This window comes from Pollachius pollachius (assembly GCF_949987615.1).
Source record: "Pollachius pollachius genome assembly, chromosome: 5".
NCBI lineage: Eukaryota > Metazoa > Chordata > Actinopteri > Gadiformes > Gadidae > Pollachius > Pollachius pollachius.
The window spans coordinates 18334901-18358419 of record NC_136938.1 but is presented as its reverse complement, the minus strand read 5'-3'; the positions used below and the strand labels follow the sequence as shown (position 1 = coordinate 18358419).

At 44.3% G+C, this 23519-nt stretch overlaps 2 protein-coding genes across 5 annotated transcripts in view; one reads left to right on the top strand and one right to left on the bottom strand.

Annotated features, from left to right (window-relative positions):
• sbf2 (SET binding factor 2) overlaps positions 1-7699 on the top strand; it is an 82053-nt gene extending 74354 nt beyond the window's left edge. For all 3 annotated transcript variants that reach the window (XM_079737115.1, XM_079737114.1, XM_079737113.1), the window contains 8 exons: positions 730-856; positions 1543-1670; positions 2838-3065; positions 3214-3321; positions 4533-4723; positions 5387-5474; positions 5630-5761; positions 6215-7699. In XM_079737115.1, coding sequence (XP_079593241.1) covers positions 730-856; positions 1543-1670; positions 2838-3065; positions 3214-3321; positions 4533-4723; positions 5387-5474; positions 5630-5761; positions 6215-6313 — 1101 coding nt within the window. In that variant the 3' untranslated portion in view covers positions 6314-7699. The remainder of the gene's footprint in view (positions 1-729; positions 857-1542; positions 1671-2837; positions 3066-3213; positions 3322-4532; positions 4724-5386; positions 5475-5629; positions 5762-6214) is intronic.
• Positions 7700-11734: 4035 nt separating this feature from the next.
• On the bottom strand, positions 11735-21638 carry LOC307075638 (switch-associated protein 70-like). Of its 2 annotated transcripts, XM_079736294.1 has the most exons (13): positions 21504-21638; positions 20618-20703; positions 19794-19934; positions 18735-18908; positions 18104-18337; positions 17609-17755; positions 17362-17470; positions 16927-17108; positions 15565-15672; positions 14881-15047; positions 14169-14367; positions 12354-12450; positions 11735-12158 (listed from the first exon to the last, which is right to left on the bottom strand). In XM_079736294.1, the coding sequence occupies exons 3-13, from the start codon at positions 19905-19907 to the stop codon at positions 12037-12039; spliced, it is 1653 nt and encodes a 550-aa protein (XP_079592420.1). In that variant the 5' UTR covers positions 19908-19934; positions 20618-20703; positions 21504-21638; the 3' UTR covers positions 11735-12036. The 2 variants fall into 2 exon arrangements, with proteins under 2 accessions (XP_079592420.1, XP_079592419.1); XM_079736293.1 differs by lacking the exon at positions 20618-20703 and having other exon boundaries at positions 21504-21615.
• Between the last annotated feature and the right edge of the window lie 1881 nt (positions 21639-23519).

Genomic DNA, 23519 nt, shown 5'->3' with positions numbered 1-23519 from the left:
TGAGGGGAGATGGGAGCAACGGGGGTGGGGGGGCGAGGGTTGGTGGAAGAGAGTGAGAGAGAGAGACGGGGGAGTGAGAAGAGGCGGGGGCTGCAAGTGGCCGGGAAAGGGTGAGGGGGGGGGTAAGGCTGACTGTAGATGCCTTGGGGTTCTGGTGGCGTGGATGGGAGTTCACTCCCATCCACTGACATCAACACATAGTTTCGACATTGGTCCCGTCGAAGGCGACGCCCCTGGCTGCTGAGGACGCCTGGCCCGCGGCCGAGGGGTTCAATCCTGCTCTGAAAATAGAAGTACTTCATCTCCGAACCAGCTGTTGTTTTTTGCCAATGGACCCAGGTGGCCCCGAACAGCCAGTGGTCTCCCCTCCGGACGGACATAATAGTTCTGGAGGCGTTTCTTAAGAAGCATGATGTCACCCCCCCCCCTGCCTCCCGCACCCCGCCCTGCGTGCTGGCCGCAGCGGCAGTACTTTCCTGCTTCTAATTGGGCCCCGTCTTTGGAGATTCATGCACAAGTCGCCATTGTAGCCACAGTGCACGGGATGAGCTCAGTCCGATCTCTGATGAGTAACCCCCCCCCCCCCCCCCCCCCCCCCCCCCACACACACACACACCCATCCCTCGGTCTTTCTCTGTGCAAGTCACCATCGTGGCCACGGTGCACGGGATGAGCTCAGTGTGATATCTTGATGAGTAACCCCCCGCCCTCTGTTGTTCTCTGTGCCAGCTTTTGGACCAGCATCCTCTGGAGTTTGAGTTCAATCAGCAGTATGTGAAGTTCCTGGCGTACCATCACATCTCCAACCGGTTCAAGAACTTCCTGCTGGACTCTGACTACGAGCGCTTAGAACACGGTCAGTGAGCTGTGTGGCTGAGGCCCGGGCATTTGTGAGGTTACGTGGTTTGGATAACAATCACAAAACACAGCTGTCTGTGTTTTGTGATAGATAGCTTTTGTCTCCCAAACTATTCGGAGAGCCGTTTTACCTCTCTTGCAAGTCTGTTATCTATAATCTAATCATGAATACATTTGTTGTAATACTTTGGCATCATATCATTGAAGTTGAATTTCTTGTTGGAAGCGATGGAGAAAGAGTTACCGTCACTGATTAGTCAAGCTATGCCCCCAACGGAGCATACCTTGTCTAGAGATAGCCAAGGTACCTCTAGACCGTGTAGTAGAGAGAACCACAATCTCACTTAACCAAATGACTCGCTTGGCTATTACCTCAGCAGGAAGGGTAATTGCAGCTGCCTATGTTTTCCTTAGAAATTGTTCACTCCTGCAGGATTGCATTTAGGGATAATGGCGCTTATCTTGTGCTTTTCTAACCGCTGGTTGCTCAAAGCACGTCACTACTAGTGTCTCACAGTCTGCCACTAACACACACACAATCGTCCTCCTGTCGGCAGAGAGTCACCACCATGCAAAGCAACTGACGACAGCTTCGTGAGCTTTCCAGGGGCCAGGCCAGTCTGCTTGACCTCCCCGGGTACCATGGCCTCCCCAATACGATGACTAACTCCTCCTCGTCCACAGGCACGTTGTTCGAGGACAAGGGGGATAAGCAGGCCAGGAGGGGCGTGTGCATCTGGGAGTGCATCAACCGAATGCACAGGAAGAGTCCCATCTTCTTCAATTATATGTACCGGCCCAGTGAGACTGAGGTGAGGGCTTTCACGTGGACGTCTCTCTCTCTCTCTCTCTCTCTCTGTGTGTGTGTGTGTGTGTGTGTGTGTGTGTGTGTGTGTGTGTGTGTGTCCAAAACGGACGTGTGCTTTTGTCAGATTGTTTAGTCTGCCTGCTTTAGGTTTTAGTAGAAGGCTTGACTGCTAATATGGACTGGAGGTTTTTCCAGTTAGTTTGTTTTTCAATATCTAGAGCCGGAGCTCATCGAAGCTCTTTAAAATCTTGTGTTATGACCCATGAATGTTCCCTCTTTTATTTAAAAGTTATTTAAAAGCAGTTTGGTAGTTTAATGATCTTCTATTTCCAATAAACAAGGGTAATTCATGCCATCTGCTTTAAAGGATGAATGGGGCTCTTGTTTTGATAATGCCCCCCTTCATGAACATCAAAGTCAGGGGAATGAGTCCCATGAAACCGAGAGTGCGTGTGTGTGTGTGTGTGCGGTGCATGTGCGTATGTGTGACCTTGTATAATGACCTTTCTCTGAATAATTCTCTGGATGGCCTGCAACGGTACATCCCCATTGCTGATTCAAAACAAGCGTGTGTCTTTTTGTGTGTGCGTGTGTTTGTGTGTGTGTCCAATAAGGATGTTGTTTGCGCCAGGAAGGCCCAGTCATGCTGATGGCTTGCCCACTGGCCAATAATACCCTGTCTGTATCCATATTTCAGGGCGTATAAATCGTCATAGGCGCAACGATAACAGGACTTAGTGTTTGCACTGCTCACACTGTGCTGTGATTTAGCATGCAGAGGAATGTCCAATGTTGACCACATTCTTTCCCACTGGCCCTAAAGATTTGTCAATGGTCGGACAACCTACTTATTTTTATTCACAAGAGGCAGACAGTTTTATCACACCACTTGACCCTTGGTCAACCCATGACCCATAGTTAGCTCTTTGAGCTATTTTCATTGGTGGTGCGTCTTCAATTGTTTTGGCCGTTTACCATTAAAAGTAATTCAGGTTGATAGATGCTCATGCTCTGTCTGCTTATTGCTATTCTATTTCAAGGTTATTTCGTTTTCGGTGTGTGAAAATGTTGAATTCGGTGTGCGTGTGTTTGCTTGCTGCAGGTGTGTGTGTGTGTGTGTGTGCATGTGCGTGTCCTGTCTCTTAAACGTTCCCCCCTCCCGCCCCTGCAGCCCACCCTGAAGCCGGTCATCATCAACATCCCCAGCCTGGCCAAGTGGGACTTCTTCACGGACGAGACGCTGTCCACCGGCCCGGCCTACGACTGCAGGATGATGGCGTCGCGGGGGGACGGGGGGGACGAGGCGGACACCATCTCCACCAGCAGGAGGCGCATCGTGTGGCCCTGCTACAGCAGCGTGAGCCGCGCCCAGCCCGACGCCATCACCCAGCTGCTGGCCGTAAGCACCGGGCGCGGGGCTCTGCTTCTCTCGATGCTGGCTGCTTTGTCTTTTTTTTCCCTCTGCAGGGTCTAACAAGGATTTGATTAAAATGGTGTTTTTTTGTGTGTGTGTGTGTGTGTGTGTGTGTGTGTGTGTGTGTGCGTAGGACATAGAGAGGTTAGAGGGGGAGCTGCACCAGTCCCCAGAGAGGTGGCACACTACGTTGGAGCAGGTCCGTGCCAGCGTCCAGGAAGACCTCAAGCAAGAAGGAAACGTAAGCGTCTGCGCACCAACACTTTATCTTTTTTTACTTAATTACCAGTCACCCATCAAAAGCTGCTTCATCTCTCCGGGTAGTCGTTGATTCTCATTTAGACAAAGAACGAGTGCAGTGGCCGTTCATAAAGACAAGATAATCAATAGATGCGGCGCTTCCTAGCCCCTTCAGAACGGTCCTGTTCAGAAAGGCCCCGGTTGCGTGCGGGGGCGTGGTATCACCTCACACTCGACACTGTGCTTCCTCTGGTCCGGACGTCTGTTCACCTCCGTCTGGCGATGGGGCTGTTATTATTAGCTTGTTATACTACACCGTTGTACTGTTGGCGGTAGCAACGCACTAATAATCCCAGCATGCTGTGCGACAAGAACTGTGTGTCCAAACCTTTCCACGCCAGACACTGTGGGTCCTCAGCGTTACAGCCACTAAGTGTGAAGTCGATCGGTTGTTGAGAGACATATGAACTAGATCCAACTTAAAGTTGGATCTATATTCAGTTGTTCTTTTCACTTATCGTTTAAACGGTGTGTGTGTGTGTGTGTGCGTGCATGCGTGCATATTTCTCTGTATGTATATGTGTGTGTGCTTGTGTGTATATGGCCCTGTGTGTGTGTGTGTGTGTGTATATGTCTCTGTATGTATGTGTGTGTGTGTGTATATATGTCCCTGTATGTGTGTGTGTGTGTTTATGTCCCTGTGTGTGTGTGTGTGTTTATGTCCCTCTATGTATGTGTGTGTATATGTCCCTATGTGTGTGTGTGTGTGTTTATGTCTCTGTGTGTGTGTGTGTGTGTGTGTGTGTGTGTGTTTATGTCGCTGTGTGTGTGTGTGTTTATTTCCCTGTATGTGTGTGTGTGTATATGTGCCTGTGTGTGTGTGTGTGTATATGTGCCTGTGTGTGTGTGTGTGTGTGTGTGTGTATATGTGCCTGCATGTGTGTGTGTGTGTGTGTGTGTGTTTATGTCCCTGTATGTGTGTGTGTGTGTTTCTGTCCCTGTATGTGTGTGTGTGTGTGTGTATATGTCCCTGTGTGTGTGTGTGTGTGTGTGTGTGTGTGTGTGTGTGTGTATGTCCCTGTGTGTGTGTGTGTGTGTGTGTGTGTGTGTTTATGTCCCTGTATGTGTGTGTTTCTGTCCCTGTATGTGTGTGTGTGTGTTTATGTCCCTGTGTGTGTGTGTGTGTGTTTATGTCCTTGTGGGGTCTTCCAGCTCCGGAAGCAGTCCCTGTCCCTCTCGGGGCTGATCCCCACCTCCGGCCTGCAGGCGTTCCAGCGGCGCTCCATGATGCAGCTGGCGGACACCGGGCTGGGGGAGGACCGCAGCGCCGTCACCCCCAATGGGGTGAACCGCCGCGCGGCCACGCTCTACCACCAGTTCACCCCCAAGAACGACGAGAACAGGTGGGGACCCGTCGGGGGGCTGTTCCGCCACGCCCTGGCGACGAGCGGAGGAATAGGACCCAGTTTTGGGCGGCAGTAGCTCAGGAGGTAGAGGGTTGCCGGGCCACCGCAAGGTGTCGAGGGTAGGTGTCCCTGAGCAAGGCACCTAACCCTAACTGCTCCCGACGAGCTGGTTGGCGCCTTGCATGGCTGACGCTGACGCCGTCGGTGTGTGAATGTGTGTGTGAATGGGTGAATGTTATATTGGAAAGCGCTTTGGGTAAAAGTGCTATAAAAGTGCTATGTAAATGCAGTCCATTCACCATTTACCTTTTACTTTTGGGGACACATGCCTAAAGACAATGTTTTGAACGTGATGTTCTGTGCATTGTAAAGAATTTGGAGTTCTATTGTATACCACTGCTACTGCTAGTTCTTTGAGGCACACTGCTATTTAGACCTTCCAATTGGATCGTTGCCATTTACAAAGTTCGAAGAGACTCTTGAAAAGTAAATGACACGTTACCTCCTGTAATGGTACAGAACATACAACTAAAACACTTCTTTGTGGTGGTGTGTTCTCCTAAAATTCTGGCTGACATTTAGAGTCGGAATGCATGGTAGAACTAGGCCCAGAACGATGAGTCCTGAGTACTGTAGCTCACTCTGTGTCCCTCCTCCCAGGTCCTACGAGGGGATCCTGTACAAGCGCGGAGCCCTCCTCAAGGGATGGAAACCGCGCTGGTTTGTGTTGGACGTCACAAAGCATCAAGTGAGTGACACGGAAAACACACAGTTTCACTGCTTCAAAGGGCATGCTGTCCTCCAACAGCTGACCTGTGTGTGTGTGTGTGTGTGTGTGTGTGTGTGTGTGTGTGTGTGTGTGTGTGTGTGTGTGTGTGTGCGTGTGCGTGCGTGCCCTTACAGTTGCGATACTACGACACTGGGGAGGACACTAACTGCAGAGGACACATCGACCTGGCCGAGGTGGAATCGGTGGTGATCGCCGCCCCAACCATTGGAGCTCCCAAACATATCAGCGAAAAGGCCTTCTTTGACGTGAGCCCCCCTCCCCCCGTGTGCACGGTTCAGTGGTGGCCATTAGGGCTGGTGCCTCCTGACGGCACATTGCAAAGAACACCGCCGTTTATAGAAGCACTTGAATTTGAATGGCCGTTACTTTGTCTGTAGTCCCGTTTATCTTTTGGGGTTATTGTGTAGTGATGAAGAGTTTCTTTCATGATACGGGGGGACATGATTGTGTTTGAAACTGCCGAGGTGTTGCTCAAGTGAGATGTGGCAAAACAAAGTTTTCCTTCGCCTAGATGACTATATATTTACAGTAACTTCTCATGAGTCCGCAAACAAAAGATGCCATGATGCATTCTGATGTACAAGCCCTCAAACGTGTGTGTGTGTGTGTGTGTGCGTGTGCGGGTGCGTGCGTAAATCGCATACGAAAAATGCAAGGTATATAAATATGTGTCCTGTGCTGGTTTGTCTCTCCTGCAGCTGAAGACCAGCAAGAGAGTTTACAACTTCTGCGCCTCGGACGCGCCCACCGCTCTGGTCTGGATGGACAAAATCCAGAGCTGCATCTCTGACGCCTGATGGGTGCACACACACAGAACCACGTGGCCTGACGTCGTCGTCACGGCAGGGTCCTCGCCGACAGATGGTCACCCACGCCCCCAAAGGTGCTCTCAGCTTTTTTATTTTTTTTATCTCACAGAAGAGACACGGCTTCGGTTTATCTTAGCTTAGCTGTCGACCACGGGGACCACAAGTGAACCAAGTGCCTGGTGTGGGGAGGACGTGGGTGTACCCCCAATCCGCCTGTTACAAGGCAGCCTGCCGGGGCTTCCATCGCTATATTTATCCGCTTGAGTGTCAGAGTTGGCCAACGCCACCGGCCCCCCATTGGTCTCTGCTTGCTGTAAGCCCCCCCACCGGGCCCGTAACCAAATAGACAACGCAGACTACGTGAGGAGAAGCGAGTTATGATAAGCTAATGTGTTTGAGGGTTTACACTACCAAAATAAAGGTTGCCCTGTGCAACGCAAATAGATGGAAAGCAATACAATATCACTGGCCGTTACAAACTGTGGGTTAGGTCTATGGATTTAAGGCTATTAGATTAAAGAAAGAGAATTGTAGATTGAAAGCCTATGAGAGAATTTATATCAGATATTTTAGTATGAGGAAAGAACAGTTATTGCTGCTCGAGTCAAAGTATGAACCGCCAAAACTCAGAGATTTTCATGCACAACGAGGCAATCTAATTGCACTCAGCTCTAAAATATGCACTCCTTATCCGTTTTGAACAGACGCAGACAGAAAGACAAAAGATTACTTTATAATGTACATACGACATTTACTCAAAGGAGAAAGAATTTGCACAGTAAAGTTCAAACAGTTACCTGAATTTTTCTTATTTAAATAAGTGTTTTCTCCCTTTGGTTTAAACGTTGTTAATGTTTTCTGACACATGGATAACACATTTGTTTCTTGAAATGTAAATTATTCTTTTTTTTTATTAAAAAATGTAACTCCTTTTCAAGTGTTGTGGATTAGTCTTTAATGTAAATAATCATGACATTTCATTTTTACCTGTGCGTCGATATGTATCCTTTCCTTAATCTTAATCCTGCCGTGACCAGTCTGCAGTCAAACTTTTATAATGTGTTATTTGTACAAATACCTGAGTAGCCTGTTTCTTTGTGTTATAAAAAAATGAAGGAGATACAACTGTATTTCTCCATTCGTCTTTCTCTGTGTCTTTTAAGGGCTTTTTAAACGGGGGGATGAACTGATTGGTGAGGCTGTGGTGTATTTTTTATCTGTTTTTTGTCTGTGCATCAATACTGTTTCTTAAAAAAAATTGCAAAAAAGGAACTACCAATCCATATGAGTAGCCTTTGTGTATTACTGTATCTTTGTACCTTTTGTGTTGTGTTGTGTCACTAACTTCTCTTGGAAATAAACTACTTGAAAGTACTTGAAACAACACCCAGGGTCATTTATGTGCTGATTTTTGTCTTTCTGTATGCCATTAAAATAGATTAATTATTCATCCACACGATGTAACACTTTACATTTGACATTGGACAACCTTTATTGTTTTCCACTCATCACACAGCATCACTGAATTACCGCTGTATCCACTACATTCAGACAAAAACCACGCGCCAAAGATCGATTTCTGCATAAATATTGAGGCTAGGTTGGCTAAGGCCCCGTTGGCATGTTTTTCTGTGGTGGTTGGAAGTTCACCACATGATACATCAGAATGCCCAAATCATGTTTCCTGACATTTATTAAAAATCTCTTCATTCTTAAAGTCTTTCAATAAAGTGTAAGCGGAGACTGGAGCAGCACTGGGTCTAGCAGACTCAGCCTGTGTTTAGGATCGGGCATGTCTCATTCTGCAGACGTTTCCTGGGCAGGATACCCAAGATGGGCTGGATTTTGCCAGCTTGACTGGGAAAACAAAGGAGCGTTGTCCAACGAAGGTTTTGGAGTAGGGAGCGTTTTATAGCCTGTACAACATCTTGATCGTAGAGCAGGTGCAATGAGCTGCCCTCGGCTCACATCTGGCCTGTGCATGAAGCCATATTTAGCCTCCCCAGTTGATTTCATGGATTAGCTCTTCAACCTGTTGGCTCTCACAGAGCATTTCCAGGAAGATGAGGGACACATTTGGGCAATTTCAGGGTCATTTCATGGTGTTTTTTTCCTTTGATTTGTTTTCTTTTGTAAACTATTAACTTAACCATCTTTGAAATGCAGATTTATAAACTGAAACTATTTTCGTGACTTATTATGTTGAACTAAGCAGCACATGCACGCATATATTGTTTATTAACAAGGAGGTTATGTTTCCCACAAGAGTCCCCGTGGATCAAAGTTAAATGAAAAATGTTGTTCCTTTTTCTTAACACATTTTTTTAAGTTTGACATTTATGGGGGATTTGGTCTGCTACATGTACTAATGCAAGGTGACCCTCAAGCTATTCCTATCCCTTACACATTGCTATAATAATGACAGACCCATGTGCATCACAATTGCTAATTCTCATCAGGTCTCACTGAAGGCGTTGGTAATGTTGCAGGTGTTGACACATTGTGAAAGGATTACTGACAATTTTATAGTAACACATAACTGAATGCATTACTAATGTTATAGTAAAACAGCACTGAAGGCATTAATAATGTTATAGTAACACAGAACTGAAGGCATTACTAATGATATAGTAACACGACGCTGAATGCATAACTAATGTTATAGTAACACAAAGCTGAATGCATTACTAATGTTATAGTAAAATGCAGCTGATTCAACGCGGATGGAATCCTGGGGGAGGGGGTGCAATCTACAGCAGGCATCACCTGCTTACCATCCACTGACTGCACACACACACACACACACAGACACACACACACACAAACACACTGATCCATGCTGTATCACACCCCGACACAGTTCTCAACCTGGGATCCAGAACACAGCGTGTGTTGCTGAGCCGACATATACACAAAACACTGCGGCCCCCAGGTGATGATATCTGCCCCAAATGATCCATGAAGAGAGCACTCCGAGCCATCCAGCAGCTTCAAGCTACAGTGAGCCTCTTCCACGCGAAGTGTGTGGTGGGGGGCGGGGGGGGATAACCAGGCAGGACTTGTTCCTCTCGCTCCGATAAATGCATTTAGTCTAGACTGTGACCATCCGTGCCCCGGACTCATAGCTTTTGGCCCCTCATCGTGGTGTCTTCCCCCCCCCCCCCCCCCCCCGGCTTCCTGTCCTCCGGGCCAACCATGTGGAGGTCACCGTGGGAAGACGTGTTGGCCTGAGAACAGGCATCTGCCAGATATTTATTCACCACCAGACCATCCAGAAGAATGTTCCCATTTCAAATCTATTTAGATGGGGATCTCTTGGACAGGGATTTGATGAATTGGACACAGGAATTAAGGTTTTTCTTCTTGTTTTTCCCCCCTGAACACATGGGCCCTGGCCGGCCGGCTGGAGACATCTTTTCCTTATTTTTGGAATACCACAACTTTTGCAATTAAGCATGTGTGTGTGTGTCATTGTTTTTCTGCAGTGACCCTTGGATACGCAGTGTTCCTGAACAAATAGTTAAAATAATGAGCAGTAGAGTACTACGTAAGGAACTGGACGCCAAATGTCTCTGGTGCCTAGGAAGCTTATTAATAACCTCTATGAGTTTCATCATAAAACGTGTTGCGCAGAGTCCTGGCGTTCTTTGCGAGTCAGAATGGTGTGTCGCAGAAAGGCTTCGCCCCAGGACCCTATCGGTCCTGGGGTATAGAGATACCCACTGAAGTACTGCCAATCAGACACACAAACATGTCCATGTAGGGACATGCTTTTGCGTTGTGTGAATGACACTATCTTTTGTTGTTTGTTGGTTGAGCATCACATTCCTGACTGCAGCACGAGCCGGAAGACTTGGCTTTTTCATCCATCTGATGTTTTCATAGGGGGGAGGGGGGGTCCCAGCTTAGTGTATGAATAGAAGGTCTTATCACCCCACCCTCAAACCATGATCATGGCATGAACTAACCCTTCACTTGCTCTTGTTCCATAGAGCGATCTAGGAGTTTTGATTGGTTTGTTTCTTTTTGTGCTGTCTTTTGTGCTTCTACAGCGCTGGCTGGCTAAGTAATAGGCCCTTATTTTTTTTCAGAATACAATCGGTGAACAAGACAAAGGTGACGATCTCAATCGATTTTACATATTGGATTGGTTTGGGGCTGTTTTGCTGTCTTTTTGTGCTCTTACAGGGCTACCAAAGTAAGCCTATGTTCAACTGCATTAACAGTGGAAAAACATTTGGGTAGGACAGATCAAATCTTCCATTAGAGGCATGAGTGGTGAGCAGAAGCATCGAACAGTGTTCCATCGCTGAAGCTCCTGATTTGTTTTGACAAGAGGCGATGGCAAAACAACTTGGGTTCGCTCATGCCAAAGGCTTTACGTCAACTAAACCTTGTTATAACAGGACCAACAATGTATTTAAGTCATTCTCAATTTATGACTATTAGGCCCATGAAGTCATTTTCTCCGACTAGGTTATTTGTCAAGTGCACTCAGTGTGTGGTATCCATGGCAAGTTGGTAAGGAGAAAATACTATTACTATTATACGACACTATATTTATCTCACAATTTCTGAAGCAAAGTGAGCCAGAGTTACAGTGGAAACATGCTCTGAGATGAGCCTAACAGTACCAAGAAATAGCCAGAAAACAGCCTAGTGTTGCTTTAAAAACTATCAATCACCCTGTGTATACACTATAAATAATAGAGGAATTGATTAAATACAATGAGAGGCACGGAACATCTGCGGATCATCCTCATGAGGAACATTCAGGACTGGTGTCTGTGTTTTACTGGCCCCCCATTGAAGGCTACACGCAGGACACTTGGGGCCCAGTGAGACCCTAACTAGCTCCATGTGCATTCTTCTCTGCTGGTGTCACCAGCTGCTTCCTCACATGCGTGATGGGAGACGGACACATGGCTCCAACAAAACGACCAGGAAGTGGAGACGTATGTCCATGCAAAGTGAAATATGAAGCATAATTACACAACACATGCAAATGCTCAATTTCTCTTTTTTTTCTCTTGCCGAGCAAATACGGACTCAAAAGTTGCCCTTGTAAGGGAAGGCGTGTTCAGACTGTTTTCTGTGACTACGCTGACATCTACTGGATGAAACCAGTCTTGTTTTCTCGCTTCCTTATGAAATTCTAAATTTCAATCCGGTTCCAAATTCTATGGTTTCTATTGGGGATAATATGAATGACTGTGTATTAATACAATAATTATTGTATGTGGAATGGTTAAGTTGAATGCTTCGCGCCCAAATTTCTTTTTTTTCACACGGCATCCCATAACATCGCACATATACACGTTAACACACACACATGAACAAACACACTTTTAACCTTGAATTAAAGTGTTACATTAAGTCATCACAACAAGTAAGTTCCATATACACAAGTCAGATTAGTCATTTAATTATGGATCCAATCCAGTTAAAAAAGAAATATCAAAAATAAGACTTAAAATACTGCCTATTGGAAATTGGGCTAAAGCATTTTCTAAAATGTTCAGTTTATTTTTTTAAAGAGCACAGATAAATCATTTGCGTTGCTGGTCACACTACATGTTAGTATCATGTAAATCCCCAGCAGTCAAAAACAGTTAAACATTAGAACATGTGAGGGCTTGATGGTTAACATGCATTGAGTGTGCGTGCATATGTGTGTGCGTGTGTGCGTGTGTGCGCGTGTGTGTGTGTGGTCACTGCGTCAGTGGATCCTCCTGGTTCTTCTTCTGCTGCCAGGACTTCTTCCTCAGTTCCAACTCGGCATCGGTAAAGGAGGCTGGCCCCCAGTTAGTCATGATCTGGGGCCCCTTGTGACCTATCAGGAACACGCAATTATCCCAGGACAACCAAACCGTCAATGTATCTATCAATATTTATAGAAGGGATGATTCGCGAGGCCATTCTTTGACGTTCCTTGCAACAGTTCCAAAATGAAGGTCTCATAATGAGGGACTGAGGCAACACATCTGATAACACCTCATTTATCAAACATAAGAGATTGAAAGTTCACCTGGTTGAATGAGTCGTACCAATCCCTCGTGTTTGGCTACTCTGGTTTTCCATTTCTTTGTCTTGTTTGCCGCCAGCGTCAGCTTTTTAGTCACTTCCTATAAAAATAGACGAAACAGGAAGAAAAGGAAAAAGCGAGGTGTTGTATAACCAGCCCACGCAGCCCAAAGGATGTGAATAACAGGCTCCAGTCATTCATACTGTACTCTGAGTGTATGGTTTGGAGCTTGTTTGGTTAGGGGAGGCCATTTAGGAAATTTCAACTCATTCAAATCAAATTTCAACTCTTGCACACGCATTCAAAACCTGCATGCACACGTTGGGAATATTTCGTGCAGGCAATATCTGCGTGCGCAAGATGCAGATTTCTTGCACACACATCGGTACCACAGAACTCACAAATAAACGTACACATCAAATCACACACACACACACACACATCATTACTTGTGCATACAAACTCGCACATATAGGCCTACACTGGGGGAGATTTGAAGTCTACGTACAGCTTGTAATTGCAAAATAGTTAAAGTCATGGCTGCCTTATAAGAACAAAATGAGGAAGTTTGGGGAGGGGCTATGCATTCAGATTGAACTATCTGCTCACTGCAGAGGACCTCTGCTCTACAGAATGACCAAATGAATGATAGAATGAATGAAAGCTGTAGATTAATATATTATAAAGAAATATATTTTTTATGTTTGACTGCATGTCGATTTTGTGTTTCATGTGTGCATGTGCATGCAGGTTTTGTGTGTGTGTGTGTGTGTGTGTGTATGTGTGTGTGTCTGTTTAATGTGTGCAGGATTTTGTGTGTGCGTTTGTACGCATGCTTATGCAAATATTGACTGATTCTATTTTCTAGTGGTGCAACGGTTCACGGGTTACCCGTGATCCGTACGGATCAACCCCCACGGTTCGGGACGCAAGTGATCCGCGGATCGGCTGATAAAAAAAAAAGTTGTGCTTTCACGTGATCATCGCATGTTTAAAGGGCAATTCCGGTATTTACAACATCATCAAGTAGCGTAGCGAAATAGTTTCTGTCATGTTTTATTTGGCGTTCCGTAAATCCCATTGAAACGGAAACCGGAAGCGGAAATGTTTATGTTTGGTTGTAGTCTTTTCGCTTGGTTCTCCGTATCAACAGTAGGGCTAGAACCGAGCGAAAAGACTACAACCAACCCCCCTTGCAATGAGCAACAGAAATCAACTTCCAACAGAAATCAACGGATTTACAAAATGCCAAATAAAATACGACAGAAACTGTATTTCGCTACCATACTTGATGAAAAAAAAGATGAGGATGTCTGCATTGCCTGGGGAGAGTGTAGACTCTAAACTCTCCCCAGGCAATGCAGACATCCTGAATTTAATTCAGGATTATTTACTATCGATGTTAATAAGAAGAAGGAATAATGCCTTAGGTTGCAATTCTTTTAAATATTGACTATGTTTAAAGGAAATAGGATTATTGCCTAATTTTTCACTTTATTTAGTTTTTACACATTTGAAGAATTATTTAAAGTCACATTTGTCTTGTTATCTTTTTTATTGTTGTTGATCCGAAAATGATCCGACCCGTGACTCAAAAACCGTGACACGATCCGAACCGTGAGTTTTGTGATCCGTTGCACCCCTACTATTTTCCTAAACCGGAAAAACAAAAAAACTCCACCCTGAATTGGATGTGCACATACATAAACGTGCATATAACCACACACGCCAATCACACACACACACACACACACACACACACACACACACACACACACACACACACACACGCACACTCACAAACACAGCCACCCTGACCTGGTACTGCGCCAGGGCCCCTTGCCTCTCCTCCTCCAGGGTTTGCAGCTGCAGCGTGGCGGCCTGCAGGGCTCTCTCCTGGGCCTGCCGCTCCTCCACCAGCTCCTTCTTCTCCGCCTGGACCTGGCACATGGCCCTCTGCTGCTGCAGGTGCAGCTGCTCCAGCTCCACCCTCTTCCCTGCCTCCTCTGCCAGCAGCCTGCTCCAACACGCACGCACGCACGCACGCGCACACGCACACACACGCACACACACACACGCGCGCGCGACATTCACGCATACATACAAGTGCACACGCCACCACATGCACCATGAACCACAGGGCATTTTAATTGTTGGTGTGTGTGTCTGTGAGAATGCTCACGTGCGTGTGTGTGTGTGTGTGTGTGTGTGTGTGTGGGTGTGTGTGTGGGTGTGTGCGTGTGCCTACCTGTCTGTATGTGTGTGTGTGTTGCTGAGTGAGTGAGTGTGTGTGTGTGTGTGAGTGTTTGTTGGTGCCTGTGTGTGTGTGGGTGTGTGTGTGTGTGTGTGTTGGTGCCTGTGGGTGTGGGTGTGGGTGTGTGCGCGTGCCTACCAGTCTGTATGTGTGTGTGTGTGTGTGTGTTGCTGAGTGAGTGTGCGTGTGTGTGAGTGTGTGTTTGTAGGTGCCTGTGTGTGTGTTGGTGCCGGTGTGTGTGTGTGTGTGTGCGTGTGACGGTGTGCTCGGTGAGACCTGGCCTGCCGCCTGCGCATGGTCTCCTCCTCCTGCTTGGCGGTCCTCTGCTGGTCCAGGGCGTCCTGCAGCCGCTTGTACATGTCCTCCAGCTCGCCCACACGCTGCAGGTACTGCTCCAGCTCGCTGGTCTTCTGGGCCACCTGCTGCTCCATCTGCTCACGCTCCTAGGGCCGCCGCGCACGCCGGGAAACACACACATATGCATCAGGCATGCATTCGCACACGCACAACAGAGCACCCGTACACAAACGTACACAAACACGCGAGCACATGTGTGCAGGGATGCATCCACACACACACACACACAAACACACACACACACACAAGCACGCACACACACAACAAGCACGCACACACACACAAACACTCACACACACACACACACACACACACAAACACACATGTGCAGGTATGCATGCACACACACACAACAATAAAACTCACACACACAAACCCACACACACAAATCAACCATTCACACACACACACACACACACACAGACACACACATGCAACAAGCACATACAAGACACACATGACAGAAACACGTACAACACACCCATCCACCCAGCCATTGGTCCAACATGCAGCCAGGTACACACATTTACCATTGATCATTCAAGGCTTCTGCACGTGTACCTTCATTGAAGTGTAATGACAGGATTTGACGAGACATTGTACCATTTTCTCTCTAGCCAGGTCCAGCATGTAGCGATCCTGCAGGTCTGTCTGTGTCTGCCTCCTCCTCTCCTCCTCCATGGCAGCTATTGCTGCCGCCTCCTCCAGTTTCTGAAAGGCATAAGGGTTATTCTGTTATTTGTTTAGGTGTAAGCTTGTCGACCACGGTTACAGGTGACCCATGGTTACATCCATCTCAGAAGCACGTCCTTCTGAAATGAAGCTAACTTACTGTATGTAAGAAAACATGTCACTTAATGAAGGTGTGCAGGGTTGTTTTTAGAAGTATATTATATTATAGTATATTTTGTGTGTTTCTACTGTCTGATTCTTGAAAAATATATCGATGGACTTTGGAAGGGCATAGTATACCTACAGCATAAGTAAATCAGAAGCAAAACAACATTTCTAGTGAAGCGATTGAAGAGGTACATAGGATGGTATGGTTATGTTAATAAGATAAAAAGCAGAAGTTTATCTTCATGGTATACAAAACACTGCAAAAACATGATTTCTTTTGACCCCACCCGGGTTTCCCCTTCGAAACAAACACAGGTGTCTGGCTCAGATGTTTGCATATTATCTTTCTCTTCCTTTTTTGCTATACATGTTTGCCACAACACAGCAGGATATCATGATTATGATACTGACCAAAGCATATTTTAGTCACAAATATGAAACATAATAGTACATCATAGTACATGTATGTAATTGTGAGCTTAAAGTGGCAAAACATGATGTCTATTTAAAATGTAATTGCAATCTTTCCATTTCACATTCACAACTCAACCAAACATGTCTACACAATGAAGTCCTAAAAAACACTTGATCTATAATGAACCCCTGAAAGGCTGAAAGGAAACGCAACATAAAGAAAGGAAAGGATTTGGATTAGTATCTCCCACCAGGAAGAGGAGCAGTGCGGGAAAGTATTAACCTTTCATTGTGTAGACTTTTACTCTAAAATAGTTTGCACAAACAAGGCACCATCCACTCAGCCTGTGGCCTAAGATCAGACACACACCCTCTCTAGAATTCTATTCCATAAAACCTTCAGCTGGTTTAAGAAGATTATTGATGGACTAGTGTGGTCCGACTTTGGTAATTGCTGATTGGGGGAAGAAGCTTCATTATCACTGGCTGCAAGAATCAAGAGGAGCAAATGTTGCTGATATGAAAATGCGCTATTGAATGCACTATTTGACTCATTCAAAACCAGTCCAAAACTACAAATTCTGTATTTTTTACAGCATTATGACAGCAGAAACGCTGTATTGACGTCTATTTCAATAGAATCACTCAACGGTGCGTAGTTTGGACCTTTCGGCCTTCCATAGCTTGTGTGAGCGCGTGTCGTTACAGCACCTTTCGCATGACCTCCAGCTCTATCTGTTTGTTCTCGTTGGTTGCCTGCAGCTGCCTCATGCGCTCCGTCAGCTCTTCCTCCTCCACAGTGTGCTTCTGCCGGAGCTCCCGCCGCCTCTGCCGGGCCTCGCGGTGCGGAGACAGCAGCCCCAGCCGGACTTGCTGCAGGCAGGTTTGTAGCGCTGGTGAGGAGGCACAGGGTTGGGGACACAGTGAACCACACAATCCCACAGCCTCAACGCAGTCAGTGTCTGTTTTACACATTTAGGCTTCTTTACGTTACATGTACATTTAGTTTTATCCAAAGCAAAATTTACAAGTAAGCCAGAGAGAAATTAAGCGTTTGATCAAGATTGGAGGATCAAGATCAATAGTGTATCTATAGTGCTGGTTTAAATTAAATACATTAGACAAGAGGTTAATGTATGTCAATACCTTGGATCCACTCTTGTTTCCTTTTCTTATCAGTTGCACATAGCTCAAAGATTCTGTCTGCACATCTGACCACGAACAAGCACTTCTTTCCTTCCCTGTCTGGGAGGGACTGGGCAGAAGTGTGTGGGCAATGGACGTACAAAATAGATTGAGTTTCCTTAAACACGATACCATTCCCTGCCATTGTTGTATCGCAGATCATGACAGAAGTTCAAATAAACATCTTTGTTCTACTTATTATAAATACCTCGACACTGGAGTTCTGAACCAGAACTACGTCACCTCGCTTGTCCACCAGGTCCTCAGATAAGTAGTACGAGAGTGTGTTTGATTGCAGTATGAACCAGCGCTCTGACCAGATTTTCATTTTGTGACCCTTCTTCATCACGTAGCCCTAAGAGAACACATACAACCAGAAGGATTGAAAAACAAAATGAAACAATACATAAATATGGGACTTTACATCGGCACAGGTCATGGCTCAAATGGTGTCGAGGAATAACAAGAATTTCACATAAAAATGAAGAGTTTCAGTTTTAATGGCAGAGATGGATTGGGTGTAAACAAGGTGCATGGAAGATAAACGTAGGACACTAGGGTCTGACTTTTTGGGGCCTAAAAATGGTTTATAAGCAAGTGGAAAGCATGTGATAATTAGGTACAGTCACACATAGGTGATGATCATAGAACACTCTGGAGAATATAAGATCCGGATCAGGTGGATTCCTCCACACGGGCTCACCTGTTTGAGCACATCCAGGATGAGTTCCTGGTACACCTGAGTGATGCCCATGGACACGGTGTGCAGGTTCATGCCCTTGCTGAAGTGAGCCATGCCCACCAGGTTGATGAGCTCCCAGGCACTCAGGCCCCCGTTGTTCCTCTGCAGGCTCAGCTGGAGCTTGTACTCTGCAAAGTGGTCCTGGTTCCAGCTGCTCCCCATGGCCTCCAAGAGCTTCCGCAACAAGTACTCAATCTAGAAAGGTAGATCAAAACCATATATATATATATATATACTGTGTGGCGTATTTTTCACTACCCGACTACCTTTGTAAAATCGTATCGCTGGCGTGAATGTGACAAAGGTATACGGGCCTGAATATGCGCTCGCAGTGCTTGTTTCTGCAGTGGAGCAGTATATTTAAAGTAATATATGATATATTGATATGTTTCATGTTACTAATTACGGATGGTTCTATTGGCATTCTTCTCTTTATATATAATTATATAAATCTTAATTCAACATCAATCAATTTGCTTTCCGCATGGGTGATATGCTTTGTATTGGATGAGCAACAATATCATCCATAAATGTTTACTTTGAAACACCCTTCAGTAACTACTTGGTGTGTATTCGCTCTGATCTCCCTCACCTCCTCTGCTAGGATGACCAGCGGGTATGTGTCCTCGCACAGGAAGTTGAAAATGCACCAGACTTTGAAGGCGTCCTCGTTTGAAATGAGGAGACTTTTCAAGTTCATATTTTTCTTGTAGGACAATGTCCAGCACATCTTGTTAAAGTCCTGCATATCAAAATTGTCCCTTGCCTATGAGTTGAATAGAGAGAAAAGGGAGGTAAAGGTCAAACAGGAGGTATAGGTCAAACACAAGGGAAGACTATTCACTAATGCACAGTAGGAAACTGTCATTTGTTTTCGTCCACATAATGAATTCCACAGGATGTTGCGGCGTATAAAGCTAATGTTTTCAACTACTTCATTACAATGCAAGTCAGAATCCAAGAGAGAAAGACACGGAAAAGCCCTGAAGGCACAAGGACAAAATAAACCGCAGTAGGTAACTTGTGCCAGGTGATGGTTATTTTCTAGGTATTGTGTATTTTCCACAGTTGAATTTAAAAAAGAAATACTTTGACTGACAAACATGGATGTTTTCAGTGAGATAAACTTTTTGTGTAGTTTGATTCAATTGCATTAATTGTAGCGTTTTACTATTTATCTTTACTTATCTAAGCTAATTGTGTCTGAAATGGGCTATATAAATTGTATTCATTAGAACTGAGTTAAGTTGTATTTTATCCACTAAAGGAACTAAAACATCCCAATATATACAACAATAAATGGTTAACAGGAAGTTTCAACTCTACAGCAAAGACAGGGCAGTGGAACCCAGATGTGCTAATCCTCATGAAGAATAAGCTAGTAAGAGGGTTTCTTGTATTGCAGCCCATTACAGCAGTTTAGTTCAGCAAACCAAAGCTATACTACACTACAGTAAAGGAAGGATAATGTCCCATTACCATCAAATCTGTTTAATTTGGATTTATGTCATGTCCTACCCTAGATTCACTACAGATTAACCAAAATGGGCAAATTTGACGATCGGCTTCAGAAATGGAAAATATCCAAACTCCCATTTGACGAGCACAATCTTAGGATAGTTGATACGAAGGGTGCGATGCCGGCCTATACCTTTTCCAGGATGTAGCGTTTGAGGTAAGGCATGTAGCCATGGTTGGAGACAGGGCCTCTGTCATCATCCTTGAAGTTTTCCTCTAGGGATACAGGGTCATGAGGGATGTTCATCACTGTGCACAGGTTGTAGGAGAGCACCTGAGACACCAACAACACGCGTTAAAGCAACCACGCCCAGTCTCCCAATCTGTGGGTTGGAACCCACCATGTGGTGGTCTCTTATGCCTATGGGCTCCTGGAAGACGGCTGACTTTGTATTATATATATATACTTACATTTTTGACTGAAAAAAAATATTGTAAAGGTTATAAAGTAGATACAAACAGCGTAATGATATGTAACAATGATCAAAACTACAATTCTGCTAACAATGTACTGTTCATTTGGACATTGATATTATGGGAAGATGTTGTCGATTGGGTGAAACAAATGTGTAGTGAAGCAGATACACTAAAATCACAGAAAATGGTGTTGCAAATAATTGGGAACCATTACATTTCGGAAACTAAGAGGGTAAATGCTACTTATATATATATATAGTGTTATGTAAAAGAAAGAATATCCACTCGAATTCACTTCCAGACGGTTAGACATAACCTTTCGAAACCAACATATATATTTTTTATCCTGCCCCCATGCATAGAAAATTACTTCTTGATTTGCATCACAGGTCAAGTGTAACTTGCTGCATGTCACCCATAGAAATACGGAAAATTACATGGAAATGTATGCATGCTGATTCAATGTATCAAAATGAATTACTAATTACCTGTGAGCAAATGCATTTAACTAAAATACGCGTGATTCTTACTTTAAAATACAACAATATCTAGCTTGATCCAAGAAAACAGGAAGTGGGCGGGGCATATGGAGGTCACTCATCAATCATCCTCAACCCTTGACAACCCTTTTAGGGCAAGAAACCACCATAGGAAGTTATTCACCTTTTGGGGAATGAAACGCACCCTTTTGGCTGATTGGTATGAAAAGTTAATAACTCCTTACCTTGCCTATAACTAACCTACCCACCAAATTCGAGAAAAATCGGTGCTTATCTTTAGAGATATCCGGCTCACAGGCACTCGGACAGACACACAAAAAACATAACCTACTTGGCGTCGATAATGATATCCTCATTTAATATTCAGACACTCACAATAAAGTAATTTAAGTTTTAAATCCAACTTTAAATCCAAAGAGAATATGGCCAAATGGATCTAGTTACAAATAACATCGATCCGTTTCCACTCGGATACATTTACTTCATACTCATACTAATTCAACAGTTACAGTGTGAAAAAAGTGTTTTTATTGTAATTGTTGTAATACAATGTGTAATACTTTTAATAAGCAATGCTTTCATAGTAATATTTATATATTGTTATCCTTACTATTCATATAACCATCACCGACCAAGACGCTTTTTAATTGCTCTGACGGTATTGAAATAATTTAAGATTTAATTGAAGAAAAGAACAAGTTGTCTTAACACAGGTCTACAGTAGTCTATTAACTGACATTGATTCCTATGGAGAAAAGTAGCATCGAATACAAATATTAACCACTTTTGCAATAAATCATGAGATCAATTGCATGACGTATCCAGGCCAATATATAATTGCATGACAAGGCGTCCTATATTTAGTATAACTATTACAAAGTACATATATTGAGTAAAACTATTACACAAACATTAAAACGTCCCACCTTCAATTGAGATTTTGAGACTTTTCCACTCTTATCCACGTCCAAAGCCGAGAACGCATGCCATATTGGTTTCAAAAGCTCGTCACTCTTCCACATTTTAATCCACAGTGAGTCTTTAAACACCTCGTAGTTAACCGTTCCTCTACCTCAAGCCTCAACCCCCCTATGGTTTTACCAGACTCGGAGACATGTGACCCAGATGGCGCAGCTAATTTTCTGTGAACACATGTAAATTAGGTAGTCCGGTGATCATTGGTTTCATATATTCACCAAATGTACCCCTCATACTCACCTCAATAATGAAGGATTGCATGGCTCGCGTTAAAAAATACAGAAAAAAGTTAGTCAATTAATTTGTTAATAAACAGGCATTTATTTTTTACATGGCTCAAAATAAATTACACAGATGACAAAGTATACTTGAGTACTAACGTGAGTAGTAGTTATATGAAATTGTAAAAAGCTTTTGATGTGGTGAATGGGCCCACCAATTATCTACATCTATATATAGATATATAAAGGGCGTAGGCTATCATAGGCTAAAGAACTAGGTATTTGGCCTAACGTTATATGGAAACACAAGGAACTTCACTTCAGGCGTTGCGTCTTCATACTTCATTATCACTCCTTGTACATGACGAGCATCATGTGGCGCGGAGTAAACCAATCATCTCTCGATCTCCACCCGTTCCACTGGCAGTCCGTATGAGAATGGTACATATGAAATGGTACTCCGCCCAGGGGGGTAGCAATAGAAACCGTTGCAATAGGGATCTAAAATGACCTCGTCTAAGATGAATGGATGTATATATTTGCAAGGATTGTTGCAAATAACCTATCAGGCAATCATTTAGTCTGTCAAAACAGGTTGTCTCACAGACCTTCCAACTCGGCTTGCTGGCTAAGGGGAATTAATCCACACCATCCGACGTGTTTATAACGCACCTCTCCAGCACACGATGCAAATGGCAAAGCAAGACTAATGGCTCGATATAGCGAGTAAAACGGAAAAATAAGTTATTTAAGTGATTTAAACTTAATTAGCTCATGAGGAACTTAATAACGTACAATGAAAGACACAAATGCCTCAATTCCCTTAGCTTTTCTTTTTTAATATGCTGTTGTATATAGAGATGGTTCATACATACACCAACCAAAAGCTTGAGACCTCGACGTCAAGTCCAAATGTACATGCTTCATAAAAGTACCCGGTCCGTACTTTCAGAGCTCATCCAATTACGTCTTGTACCCCAACGGAACACCAAGAGCATTCTCTTTTTTCAGAAATCTAGAATGTTTCCATGTTGGTAAAAGTTATACATCGCCTATTGACCAACACCATAACCAAATACATGTGACAACCAGCCATTAGAGGAGGAGTTGCTTTGAAAAGTAACAAAGTTACAGCCATTTGTTGTTTTTAAATAGTCTTCATCGCTTTAAAAAAAATTGCAGTCTGATACAGAAGGCTAGGAGACCTGAACATTATGAAAGTGCTAGTCATTCATTTACAGAGGTCAGGTGTCAAATAGTGCTATGGAGTATCCAATATGCTACATATGAATACTGTTGACACCTTTGAAAGTTGCCCCTAGATGTTATGTGAGGCTACTTGGAGAGAAAATAAAAGATCAATAACCTTGGCTTGCAAGTACATTAACAAACATGACAATTTGTTTATGCAGAAAAATGATATCAAGACTGCCAGGTGTAATGTTATCACGGCCCGTGGGCCTAAACCGTGATAATGCATTATTTCGTCCCATCATCCTTTTCAAATTGTTAGAAGCCCCCAATTTTGTTAGGTTGGGAAAAGAAAAAGAGTTGCCATCATGGTATCCGGTCCACATTGGACTCCCAGAAGACCATGCTGTTGAGAGCTTCTTCCTCACGCGTAGTGCTCAAGTTCTTGGTTTCCTTTTTGTTTTTTTTCCACCCCAGTCATTGGCTGCGTTTTGTGTTCCTTTTCCCCCCCCCACATCTTCTGGTGCTATTTCCAATTTCAGAGATTGAAGA